Source organism: Epargyreus clarus, unplaced genomic scaffold (genome assembly GCF_041222505.1).
Source record: "Epargyreus clarus isolate Ecla_fem2 unplaced genomic scaffold, WU_Ecla_fem_2.2 ptg000005l, whole genome shotgun sequence".
Taxonomy (NCBI): Eukaryota; Metazoa; Arthropoda; class Insecta; order Lepidoptera; family Hesperiidae; genus Epargyreus; species Epargyreus clarus.
Window position 1 is genome coordinate 15,333,807 of NW_027332213.1, and position 13,296 is coordinate 15,347,102.

Here is a 13,296-nt window from a genome sequence, read left to right on the forward strand (position 1 = left end):
ACATCTGTAATCAACCCCAGATAGGATTAGGTATTCCTACCTGAGGTCGCCCACAGATGCGCTGCTACCCCTGAGGACTAAGCTGGAACGCCTCGGAAAAGACTGTCTCCCTTACCACACCCTTCAAACCGGAACACAGCAGCGCCTAACACTGCTGTTATTAGGTAGAAATAGGTGTGGCGGTGGTGCCACCGGAGTCGAACCGCAAAGGGTTCTACCACCTAAAAGTATTATCATTATTTCTTTTGTATATGATATAAGTACGTATATAATGGTAAAACGAAAACGTAATAATGACGATTACTCGGGAACACTCACATACATAAATCTGTAGGGAATAGTTATAAAGATAAGTCGGCCACGAAGAAAGATAGATAAGTATATGATTTAAGTTGAGTAATGTGTTACATATATTTATAGACACAATTAAAATCTATGTTAGGATATATAGCATTCGAGAACTAAACTGGAAATGTAACAATTTGGAAACTTTATAAGTTTAATTTTGTTATTATTTATATTTTAATTTAAAATTTTAAGTTATGTTCAAGTACTTTAATTATTTGTCTTTTCTGTTGTAAATAAAAAAACCTACTTGGCTGTTTAAAAAATAAAACCTGGAAATGTAATTATTTTGGTACATTTAAATTAAAATCGAATATCACACGTTAAACCAACTAATACAAGATATTTTACGCAACAATGCATATTAATTTTATTTATATTCCAAAATAAAAATCTAACAAATTGCCCTGTAATTTTAGAATGCTCAAAACATTTGCATAAACGACGCCGTATTACTAAGTTTGTTAGTTAAACAGTCGGTGCTTTCAAAATAATTGTAAAACGATTACTTCGTTCTTAAGCTAACTCGTTTAAAATTGAATTTGCAAGATTAGAAAAAGGATTAAGTACTTTCCGATTCATTTAACTTTCGTCTAATTAATTAAGTTATGTTTTAATTTAGATTTTGTTGGAAAAATTCTGTGAAGCCAGGAAGCAAATGACCGACGAGTCGATTTATTAAAATTTAAGACCGTTTCATAAGAAAATATAATTAGATAGATATTAAATAAATGGACAATACAATTTTAATCATTAATTAAGTGATGAAGTATGTACTTTTTGTTAGGTATCCCAATATTTGCTTATAAAACTGATTCTGACTATCACTAAAAATCATTGAATTGTCACCGTTTTAAAGCAATTTAATGCAATGCATATAATATTTACAAAATTTCATTATTTAAGAACAGCAGAGTATACGATCATATATTATTCGTATAATGATTTTCGAAGAGAAAACCGACCGCGGCGAATGCTTAATAGCTAAAAACTGCGATCTCGTAAGTTTTGATACAAAACAGCTATTACGATCAAAGGGAGAAAACGCTCCATGAGTCTTGAAGACTATATTCTCTATATTATTATTCAGATATTCATTTACATTTATTTATTTTCACATTTATATTTCCCGGGAAAACGTACCGGGAAGTGCTTTTATTTCCACGAACGAGATCAAAGCTTATTCTTGTATAAATTGCTTGTTAACTCCAGCATTTATACGGCCCTCGTTAAAATAATACTTCTTTCGGAAAAAATGCTATTAGAAAATAATATTGACTGTGGATATTTTATTATGTTTTATATTCAATTGACAAGCAGTGATACCCTAGGGGTTAAGAAACTCGGCCTCTCGATCGAGGGGTCCGAGGTTCAAATCCCAGGCACGCACCTCTGATTTTTCAAAGTTATGTGCGTATTAGAAATTAACTATCACTTGCTAAACGGTGAAGAAAGGGAGAGTAATGGGCTGTTGATGATGATGATATGATTCAAAAGGGAAGTAATATGGTTTTACTGAGGTACCACCGTCATACCTATGTCTAACGTGAAGCAGGTATACGTTTTAGTGGAAGTGTGGATGGCGGCTGACACATATGAGGTGACCATCTTAAGGTGATAACCCTTTGTAGTTCGACTCCGGCGACACCGCCACACTTATTGCCTCATAACAGTGTTAAGCGCTGCTATGTTCTGTGAAGGGTGTGGTAAGGGAGACATACTTTTCCGAGGCGTTCCAGCTTAGTATCGGGTATCGGCGCATCTGTGGCCGACCTCAGGTAGGAATATCTCATTTTATCTGGGGTTGATTACAGATGTCCACGGGCGGCAGTAGCCACTTACCACCACTATACATCACGCTACTCCTACATTATAAAAAAAATCTTTATACTCAGAAGTGGTTAAGATTTGTGATCGGCTTTGGGTAGAACTTCTGATCCATAGTACTCATGGCCATGGTCACCCTGTATGAGCCGTGGCATGAGTGGCAGGTTATCATTAACTACACTGCATGCCCGTTTGTAGTTATACTACTTCAATCTTTTACAAAATATCTTTAGGTAAGTCAGTTCTTCTGACAAATAATAATATAAGGATTAAACGAATCGTGTGTCCACACTGTGTGTAAACACTATAGATAAGTATAGATATCTCACCGACTTGTAATTGAAGGAAGCCACAAATGGCTGACACATACGTAAAATGGCTGACTGTTTTCCCATTACGCCTCCGACTGTTATGGTGTGATTTACGCGGAACAATGCCGATGTGTGCAGTTAAGTGGTGCAAGTACAACACGAAATCGAAGAAAAAGCTCAGAGAATTATCGTTTCATTCATAAATGCTCTAAAAGATGCCTTTTTTAAATATTTTTCAAACACGAAAATATATGACGTGACAATTTCAATTGCCAAAACTGGTTACATTTTCTTGTTAGGAGTGAGTAATCTTTACTAATCTATGGTAAACACTGCATACGTTACCAAAACCATCCCAATATATCACATCTAATAATAAGTCACTAATCGTTAATCATAACGACGACGCGACAAAACCGACGAATAACGTCGACAGAGTGACGACTGACGAGTTATTACGTCGTGGGAGACTCGGCACAAAGTGAATATATTACAGTCGAGATGCGCCACTGAGAGGGAATCTCAATGAGGGCTGAGGGAAACGGTATGGTAGGAACAACATTGCGGAATTAGTACGTGTTTGTAATAGATCTGACAGAACTTGTGTATGAAGACCGCCAGTTATTAAAGACTGATCTATCATTGACTTTTATTTTTTTATTGTTGACCCTAACAATTAGGTTGACGTGCTACCGGATGGAAAGCAGTTGCCGTCGCCTATGAACATTTGCAACACCAGAGGAGTCGCTAATGCATCGGCTTTGTATGAGAGCTCTTTATGGACTTTTTTTGAAAAGCCCCGTGCCCCATGACTACTATTACTTGAGTAGATTTAGCGACTGTTGTTAACGCAACTGTTAATAGATGCTCAGCGACTATTTAGTACCTTATGCAGCTACATAAACGAGTAGATAATCGACCGTTGACAGACCTTTACAAAAAATAAGTCATGCCATTTTTCGGTCGCTTAAACAACAAATTAGACGGCCCAAGCTGGAGTGGCTTAAGCAACTCCTCAGTAACTTAAGCGACAAGATGATGGCATACGCAACAATCGCTTATATCGATTGTGGAATCGACCTTATAGAGTTGCAAATAGCAATCTTTAAATATTCGCAATTTTCTAATATAGAAAGAGTAAGTGTCAAGAGATTACAGACGTGCTACTACTCTTAAGATATGGGTATCTGAAATGTGTTAAAAAGAAGCAACCTATACGCACACACGTGCTACCCCAGAGGAACATGGAACTCCTTATATAAGTACTTTTAAAAAGACTTATTACCCAAATATTTCTAACATGTAGGCCAAATACGCTTACATGTGATACATAAATAACAAATAATATTACACGATATTACTAACACAGGAATAAGTAATGAGAGACGATGCTCGCATCGCAATGAGAAAATAAGCTTTTTTCGCGAAAAACAGAAAATACGGGAAAATGTAATGCTGACTATTTGTGAGCTTTTTAGAATCAGAATAGTCAGGAAAAACTGCTATAGTATGACTAACAGACGACAGAAAAATAAATAAGTACAATCTTATATATAAAATTCTCGTGTCACAGTGTTAGTTACCGTACTCCTCCGAAACGACTTTACCGATTTTCACAAAATTTTATATGCATATTCAGTAAGTCTGAGAATCGGCTACTATCTATTTTTCATACCCCTAAGTGATAAGGGTTGTTCACGCCAATTTTTTTTTATTTATATAGCAACACAACATTTGCCGGGTCAACTAGTATTTAAATTCTGATGCTACAAGCTCTAATATACCTACAAGCAACTTTTAGCACCAGAATTTTAAAGATTTCACTGATACGGTGACATTTTTGGTAAGTGTTTGGGATACATCTACAATTGAACTAACTTTACCCGCGGCTCCATTCGCGGTCTAAAGTTTTTATGAATCCTTCGGGAATCATATCATTTTCGAGATAAATGGTACCCTATATCGATTTTTGAACCTCCGACAGCGTGTACACAAAATTTCATTAAAAACATGTATATCGCCCGAAATCGTACGTGTGTGCTTTTTCTGACACACATTTCGTACTCTGTACATTAAGGCTTTATGTGTATGAAAATTGCCCAACTCATATAGTGTCGTTTCGTAAACCTAGTGTTGAAAAAAATGAACGTTGTTTATTTATTTTGTTTCTTGCTTTCTTTCTTTCTTCCCTTCCTTGCTTTCACTCCTACCACATCTTACAAATAGTAAATAAAGAACTTTCTTCTTCTTCTGCATAGCGAAACACTTCCCATAGCGGTGCCGCGGTGGTAGTTTCAATCATGAATAAATAATATTTAAATTTAAATTTGATATACTCACAGGCAAACTTAAGGTTTATCGGGTTCCCGAGCACCAGCCGCCCGTGGTGCCGCACTCCGCACTGGTACACCCCCTCTCCCTCCCGCTTCTTCGTCACCTCCAACGTCCCGTTTGGAGATATCCTGGAAACCAAAACAACTGTCAGTATAATAGGTAAGGAGTAGGTGGTCCTTTTTAGCCCACTGCGGAGAGAAATGTTTCTTGAGCGTATGTTAAGATATGTCTATACTAATATTATAAAGAGGAAAATTTTCTTTGTTTGTTTGATTGTAATGAATAGGCTCAAAAACTACTGGACCAATTTTATAAATTCTTTCAGCATTCGAAAGCTACGTTATCCACGAGTAACATAGGCTATATTTTATATGAAATATATTTGATAAATAGATTCTGAGGCGGTACAAAGTTTGACGGGTCAGCTAGTAATGTATAAACTGAATGTAAAGTAGTTTCATAAAGCTGTTAGATTTAAAATGTTGTCATTCGTTGTCTTATCCTAATTTTATAGAATAGAATATACTAAAACCCAGTATGTATTTATCTATGTCTTATTTTTGCACCGACCTACACTTCAAAAGGACCTGACGGTTTTAAACTTAAGTGACGTCATAGATTCGTCTTAATTGTGGAAATGACATAGGATATAAATAATATCTAGTAATATTACTACTTACTTTAGGATGTAAATTCGACCATAATTATTAATGACTAATAAAATATTTGAACACTTTTATAGATAAAACTAAATATCGTCATTAGCAAACAAAAAGATTTTCGGTAGAAAAGCAAAAAATTAAATTGTTCTTAACTGTTTGCCTAATTATGTTTAATCGTATAATAGCCAATGGTTACTCAAAAAAATTACTTATAAAAAAAAACAAAATTTAACCATTTAAATGTTGAATTAAACTTAAATTTATTAAGACAGAACGTCGACAAAAAAATCAGTGAAAAATTATATTGCCAATTAAGTTTTAAGCCTTCAGTTTACAGAAAAAAATGGATTTATAAAACCTTAAATTTTCCGTGTCAATTTTATGTTTAATTTTCATACTATTATTTTTGTACTGATATCCATTTTAAAGGAATTATGCCTGAAGTAGAGTAGAATACTTTTTTTGTGTGAAATCCGATCCGATCTCAACTTAATATTCATTTTTTGTAACTTACGACGTCTTTAAGAATTTTATTATTACCCAATGTTTTCTGCTGTTTTTCGTGCGCTGTCATCCCAATTATAAAAAAAAACGCTTTCTACACTCACAGCCCCACACTAGGATTCCCTGTATCGTGGGTGCCATGGACACACACAGACAAATACACAAACACCCAGACCTACAAACAGAAACCTACATTCATCATTTAGATTTCTGTCTGGCCGGGGATCGAACCCGGGACCCTCTGCGCGTCCGACCGATATGGTAACCGTTTGGCCACGCGGGTCGTCCGGTCGGTCGTATAAAAAAATACCAACCAATTTTTGCCTAGCAAAGTTCCAACATTGTTTTTTTTTCATTCAATAATTAATTCACTCAGTCGTAAGCTTCTTAACTCACACGTAAGTGTTTGAAATCAAGTACGAAACTCCACCACAACAGACGAGATCCAAAGTTAATATAAAATGTATTATGTATGTACAAACGACTCAGACCGGATCTGTTTACCAAACTATTACCGTATCCCAACTTAAATAAAATAAAAAAGAAATAAAAAAAAATAAAAAAGCCTTTTATTCCATGCTCATTACATCTTTACAATTTACAGTTTTACAATTTTTATGTATTAAATTAAATTAAATTATTAAATTTAAATTATTACATTTTTTACTTATATTATTAATCAGCTTAACGTAATAATAGGAACTGCTAAATTATATTTACATAATTACATTATTATCATTTAGTCAATTTATTTAATTAATTATTATTATTAAACTATACATTATTTTATTATATAATATTGACATTTTATTATTTTAGGTATCCCAACTTAACACTCCCTAATCTACCTTTTGTAGTGTTTATCCTAATATCTGTTCCTTTATTTCACTCCCTTTCTCTCTATAACTAAATTTCACACGAACCCGTTTTTAAGTGGGTCAGTATTCCCTCGGGAAAACTTCATGACTGTCAAATAAATGGTCAATGAGAATGGTAATTATGTTACAATTGTTTTAATACTTAACATTTTATAAGTGTACAAATATAAAATTTTCATAACGTTAAAATAATATTATGTCTATGTGTCTTTACTAATTTTATTTAAATGAAATAATTAGGTACCTAAATTTATTTCTTATTATTTGAATATTATTTCTAATCATAGAATTAGTTTCCTTGTTGCATTTCAACCCTTGAGGACTTATGTTTTTATATCTATAGTAATATAATTATTATTATTTTAATTTATTTAGGTTAACAAACAGTTACACAGCGAGATATAATACATAAAGAAATAATTAACAAAGTAGGTAGCTGTAAACCAGCACCGTTAACCACTGATTACTAAAATATAATTGAAATTTAATACAATTGAAAGTGAAAGCATTTTATAAAGAGGAAAACTTTGTTTGTTTGTTTGATTGTAGTGAATAGGCTCAAAAACTACTAAACCGATTTTAAAAATTCTTTCACCATTCGAAAGCTACATTATCTACGAGTAACATAGGCTACATTTTATATGAAATATATTTGATAAATAGATTTTGAGGCGGTACAAAGTCTGCCCACCTGATGGTAAATGTCAACTGCCGCAATTGTAATTAACCCCAGATACTACTTTTGACAGCAGTGACGAGCAGTGATAGCCTAGTGGTTAAGAAACTCGGCCTCTTGATTGAGGGGTCCGAAGTTCAAATCCCAGGCACCCACCTCTGATTTTTCAAAGTTATGTGCGTATTACAAATTAATTATCACTTGCTTAAGCAAGTGTTTAAATGGTGAAGGAAAACATCGCGAGAAAATCTGCATACCTGAGAATTCTTAAAAAAAAAGTTTTCAAAGGTATGTGAAGTCTACCATTGCAACTATGGCCTAATCCTTCTCATTCTGAGAGGAGACCCGTGCCCAGCAGTGGGACATTAATGGGTTGATGAAGACTACTTTTTACTACTCCTGAGGACTAAGTTGATCATGTTACATGTAAGTCTACCGGCATCCATAAACTAAGTTGGCACCCCTAATATAGCTCTCACTTCTTTAAAATATCTTATACTGAACATCCAATAACGCAAACCACATTCGTTCTTAACACTGCTGTTATGAGACAGAAAAAGTTCCTGAGTTCAAGTCTAGATAAGTGTGTCGGTAATCAAACCAAAACTTCTACTTTCATACTTAACAAATGTTTGTTCAAATACTTTATTTGTACCAAGTAATTTGTTCCAAGTACGTAAATAACGGGGTCAGTGTCCTGGAAATAATATGTAAGTCACAATACCTATCTATTCTTTCTTATCTGCTCCATCTTAATTGTTTCCTTGGTTAGATGGTCCTAAATTTATTAGTTTGCTCATATTTTGATACAAGTTACTGTTACGGTATGCTATACAAATAAACATTTAATTACATACTATGTGCACAGGGTGAATTTTTCAAGTGGGCCTTCATGGCCATTCGTAACAATAAAAATAGCGAATATGCTAAACGATGTTACGAGGGCAATTTTGATAGAAATTAAACCTACATCACTTCATTTTGAATAAAACAAAACACGTACCCAGCATTACGCCGTAGGATAATGTCGCTTTTAAAACATCAATTTTGGGAAGTAATGATGGATGAAAATCTCAAGGAAAAGACACATTTTGAAGAAATTTTGCGAAAGTGTTTGGAAAGCATGTGAAAAAGGAAAGTGTGACGTTTGGCCTCTTGTTGTCACCCATCAAACTCCCGACCACATGTACTCAAGTTGCTGGACGCCGCGCGCATTCGCATATTCCCTTCTATCCCGAAACCCTGTCTCACTCCTGGTCACGAGTCTTTCTACACAAATATAAGACGACTAGAGAAAACTCCGCCACTCTATTAACTAACTATTTCATGATCGTCCAAAATTTTCCAAGCTTGATAAAGAAGCTATTCGCTTAGCCTCGTCATAAATCTTCCAAACATCAAAGTAATCAAGTAACACTCACCTCTTAGAACTGAACTCGGTGTCGCCTCTCCGCCACACGTACGGCTTGCTCCGCGAGCGGTCCTCGTCGAGCAGGGGCGGGGGCGGCCGACGCTGCACCACGCACGGCAGCGCCGCACGCGAACTGTGCCATGTTATCGGGACATCTGGAATGGATATACATCGTTAGGAGATTGAAGAATCCAATACAAGGGTAATAGAACTCTTCATGGTTTTGTACGAAGGCACCATTATATCTACATCTGCCTTACTAGCGGTGAGAACTGTGTTTTGTTTTTGACATTGTTATCAAGGTGTTTTAATACTCAGGCACAACAACGTAGTTGATACTATCCTCAAATATGACTACTGTCGGTTCATTCCCTCTGTTTTTAAGGCGGAGACCCAAATTAGTACTCAGCTTCTGTTATCGTCATCTCTATCCCTCGTGCTATCTATCTTCAAATCAACAAGCTTTCCACTCAGAACTCAAAAGTCAACACCGTCTGTTGCTATACTGTACTACTACAATTAAATATTTGAAGTGCCACCAGAATTAGACCTCGAAAATTTCCCCTATCATTAAGCCTGATAATCAAATCTAAAGCAAAATAATAATTGGGTCAGTTAAAAGTTTTTGATTAATGTTGCCATTGTATAGAAATTTAACACGTTACGTTTCAACGAGCTAACACGTGCAAAAAGGGTACTCTTGAATTTGGTAAATATATTGTTTTTGCAACACTATTAATCACGACCCTAACTGACCAAATTACATATACTTCTATACGATATATATTTTCTTGTAATATAGGCGTAGCAGACGAGCATGCAGTCCACCTGATGGTAAGTGTCCTCTGCCGTCCTTGGACATCTGTAATCAACCCCAGATAGGAGTAGATATTCGGTCGGCCACAGTGCGCCGCCACCCCTGAGGACTAAGCTGGAACGCCTCGGAAAAGTATGTCTCCCTTACCATACCCTTCAAACCAGAACAAATAGCGCTTAACACTGCTGTTTTTAGGCAGAAATTGGTGTCGCGATGGTGCCGCCGGAGTCGAACCATAAAAGGTTCTACCACCATCTCTTATTACTATACAATATGATATGTATTCAATTTAAAATAACACATAATTAACCGGTCCGTTTAAGTTTATGTAAGTGCGATGCAGCAGCCGTTATAACACTTTGTTTAATTTTATAACAATAGTTATATATAAGGTAAGAAGAGAAGAATCATGGAAAATTCAGTTAAAACAATGAAATGAGCAAGTCGGCAGGATTTTTCAATGATGTTAAACTAAGATGAACAATTTTGAGAATTTCTTTTTCGATTCGTGTAAATTAAGCTGAAAGGGCAGAAATAAAATTTGACACGACCTCACCCTCTGTTGGAGACGTGGGGGATTATAACTGTATTAGTATCATTATTGATTTCAGAGTTTTAAAGGCGTTTTTATGTGAAGGAAAATACTTACCGTTTTTTTTAAAGTTACATCAAGTGTCGAATATCAGAAGCAAATGTAATTGTTTCTTCTATGTATATTATAATTTTAATGCCCTGCTCTGTAGCGCTTGTTAAGTTTGGGTGTTAAGTATATATACGTATTGGAAATTAATTATCACTTGCTAAACGGTGAAGAAAAACATCGTGAGGAGACCTGCTACCTGAGAGATTTATAAAAAAATCTCAAAGGTATGTGAAGTCTACCAATACGCACTTGGCTAGCGCGGTAGAGTATGGCGTAATCCTTCTCATTATGAGACGGACCCTTGCCCAACAGTGAAACAGTAATGGTTTGCTGATGATGATGATGAAGTATATAAAGCAAATTATAAAAATACATAAATAGCCGTAACCACATACGAAATAAACAAAATAACTGTAAAGCCCTATCATTATTTTCTTCAAGAGATAAATAAAGTGGCGTAGTACTCTCACTAATATTGGTCCCAACTTGAAAACATCACGGAATAACAAAATAAGAACGAATGAAAGAAAAATAGGGACTAATACATAATACTGTAAACAGGGTAGAGAAAATGTTTGTATCACAAGTGCCTACTTGTGTACCCAAGTTAAGAACAAGATGAAACGAACTTCGGCGCTCAATATTATTATCTCCACGATTTCTTTGAAGAACAAAAATGGATCTTTCAGAAGACCCTAAATTTCTTAATGTCCAAAAGTAATTGCTGTTATATTTTTCAGTAGTAAAAAAGTTCATAATTGTTCCCAAATAGGTACTGATCACAGGTTGGTAATAGACCAATATGAGAGAATTTATGTTTTAACGAGTTTTCAGTGTTATGTCCTCATCCGCGGTTTTACCAATCTCTGAAAGACTACTGAGTGTAAGTTTCTATAATTATTTCTACATTTGATCTCTAATTTAGTGGTATCCGTTATTTATTAAACGGTTTTATTTCTGTTTCACAGTAAATTTTATAAACATAAAATCTTAAGGCTATAGTCATACTTCCCTGGCTACACGCTACTCTAGCCAACAGAATGGTAGACCTCACACACTTTTTAAGTCTCTTAAAGGGATTTCAGTGTTATCACGATGTGTCCTTTCACAAGCTTTGTCGATCGTCAAAGCTTGTGAAACCCAATATCAACAAAAATATGAAGATATTACTATTCTTAATAATATTATTCATCTGTTATTACTTCGTCAGTTCTTAGAAGAAAGCGGAAAACTGGATAAAGTTGGAACATAATATTATTTTCTTACGAAGATACAAACTATGGATCAAACGGCTCAGTTCTAGGATAACAAGATGTGGAAATAATTGTAATTGTATTACTCTCTCGATTTACTCTCATGTGCTTGTAATGTTACAATAAATACAATTGAACCGCATTTAGCGGGTGGATCGGCTTAGGGGAATACGGTTACTTTTAATTTGTTTACTAATTAAAATAGAGTATTAAGTAATTCTTCTTAATTGTGTTTTGAGTATTTTGTTAAATGTTTGTTTTAAAGTATTTTAAGAATTTTGATACAGTTGATAAAACGTGAGCCAATGAACGTTTTGTTTTTTTAGGTGTACATATTAAAAATATATTAACTCCAAAGTGAATTTTTAACAACAAAGATATCCATTTCTCATCTCGGTTCCATTTTTAGCTAGCAAATGCTGACTAATTCAGATTTCTGGTAAGGGTTTGAGTGTTAGCTTACTTATCTTTTGTTTCCATGTACAAGTACATGTGTCCGCTTTCTTGTGTCTTATAGGACAAACACTTATACAAAACATTCTAACTTATTCCTCAGAGGTCCTCACATCTATAACCAACCTAAAGTAGAACTTCAATCCTATCGATTCTTGATTACGGCAGTAAGTTACGATCACATGGACTGCTCATTTATTATTTCTATATTAAAAAAGATAACTTCGCTATCCTTGTTAGTTATCTTAGCTTTTCTTTCCGTCTGTTTTGTTATTAGATCGTCGGAAACCGCGGCAAGTTTATTAAAGCAACGGCTGAAAAAACTTTTAAATTAGGAACGCTTGAATAAATATGGCGGGAATTTATCAAGCGTATTTTCATCTGTTTTGCATATTTTTACAATAAATTTCTACTCAAATTAAATATTCTATTCATATAACCTCGCAACCTAAAATCGTACATATAAATAGAAATGGTGCGTATGTCTGTGATTTTGAAATTAGTTAAATGGACATACTCGTAAGTGGATACAAAGTGGACATAACACATTTTTTACTAAATTAACACATTATGCAAGTTTATTTATGCGATACGAAAACTTTATTATTTGTTTTAAATTTGTTATTTCCTGTTTATGTTCCAAAGTAAAGGATCTTAATCTAGATTTTTAAAAGATTTACGATTTTGACATTATTAATGTCTGAAATAAAACTCTTTTGGATGAAAAAAAACAAAGTAATCTTTTTAATACTGCTAACTCATTTCCTTTTAAAATGAGATTTAGAATAAAATATTTAATTTAATCCTACGATAATTATCGAAAAAAAGAAAAGAAACGAAATAAATATTTTTTGTTAAAATACCTAATTTGTGGCTTGAGATGTGAATTTATAATTCAAAAGAATATTTTAAACATAAATGGTTCAGATACATGAGACGCCACTTCAACCTGGTTTTAGGCATTTTAAAAATAGCACTGTAATCATTTTATTATGCGAAGGAAATCACCCAATTACCCTGAGTAATTATAATTAGAATAAGTTATAAAAAATCTTACAACAAAAATTAACAATTTAATGAATAAATGGAATAAGATAAAATATGTAAATCTGTTAATTGTACATCATTATTTAACTTTTTAACCGACTTCAAAAAGGAGGTGGTTATCAATTCGGCCGGTAT

General features: G+C 34.2%; 1 protein-coding gene across 1 annotated transcript in view; it reads right to left on the reverse strand.

Annotated features, from left to right (window-relative positions):
- LOC140742407 (neogenin) overlaps positions 1–13,296 on the reverse strand; it is a 191,249-nt gene that overhangs the window by 45,221 nt on the left and 132,732 nt on the right. The window contains exons 2-3 of the mRNA XM_073073337.1: positions 8,959–9,103; positions 4,824–4,945 (exon numbers count right to left, since the gene is read on the reverse strand). Of these exons, the coding sequence (XP_072929438.1) occupies positions 4,824–4,945; positions 8,959–9,103 (267 nt within the window). The remainder of the gene's footprint in view (positions 1–4,823; positions 4,946–8,958; positions 9,104–13,296) is intronic.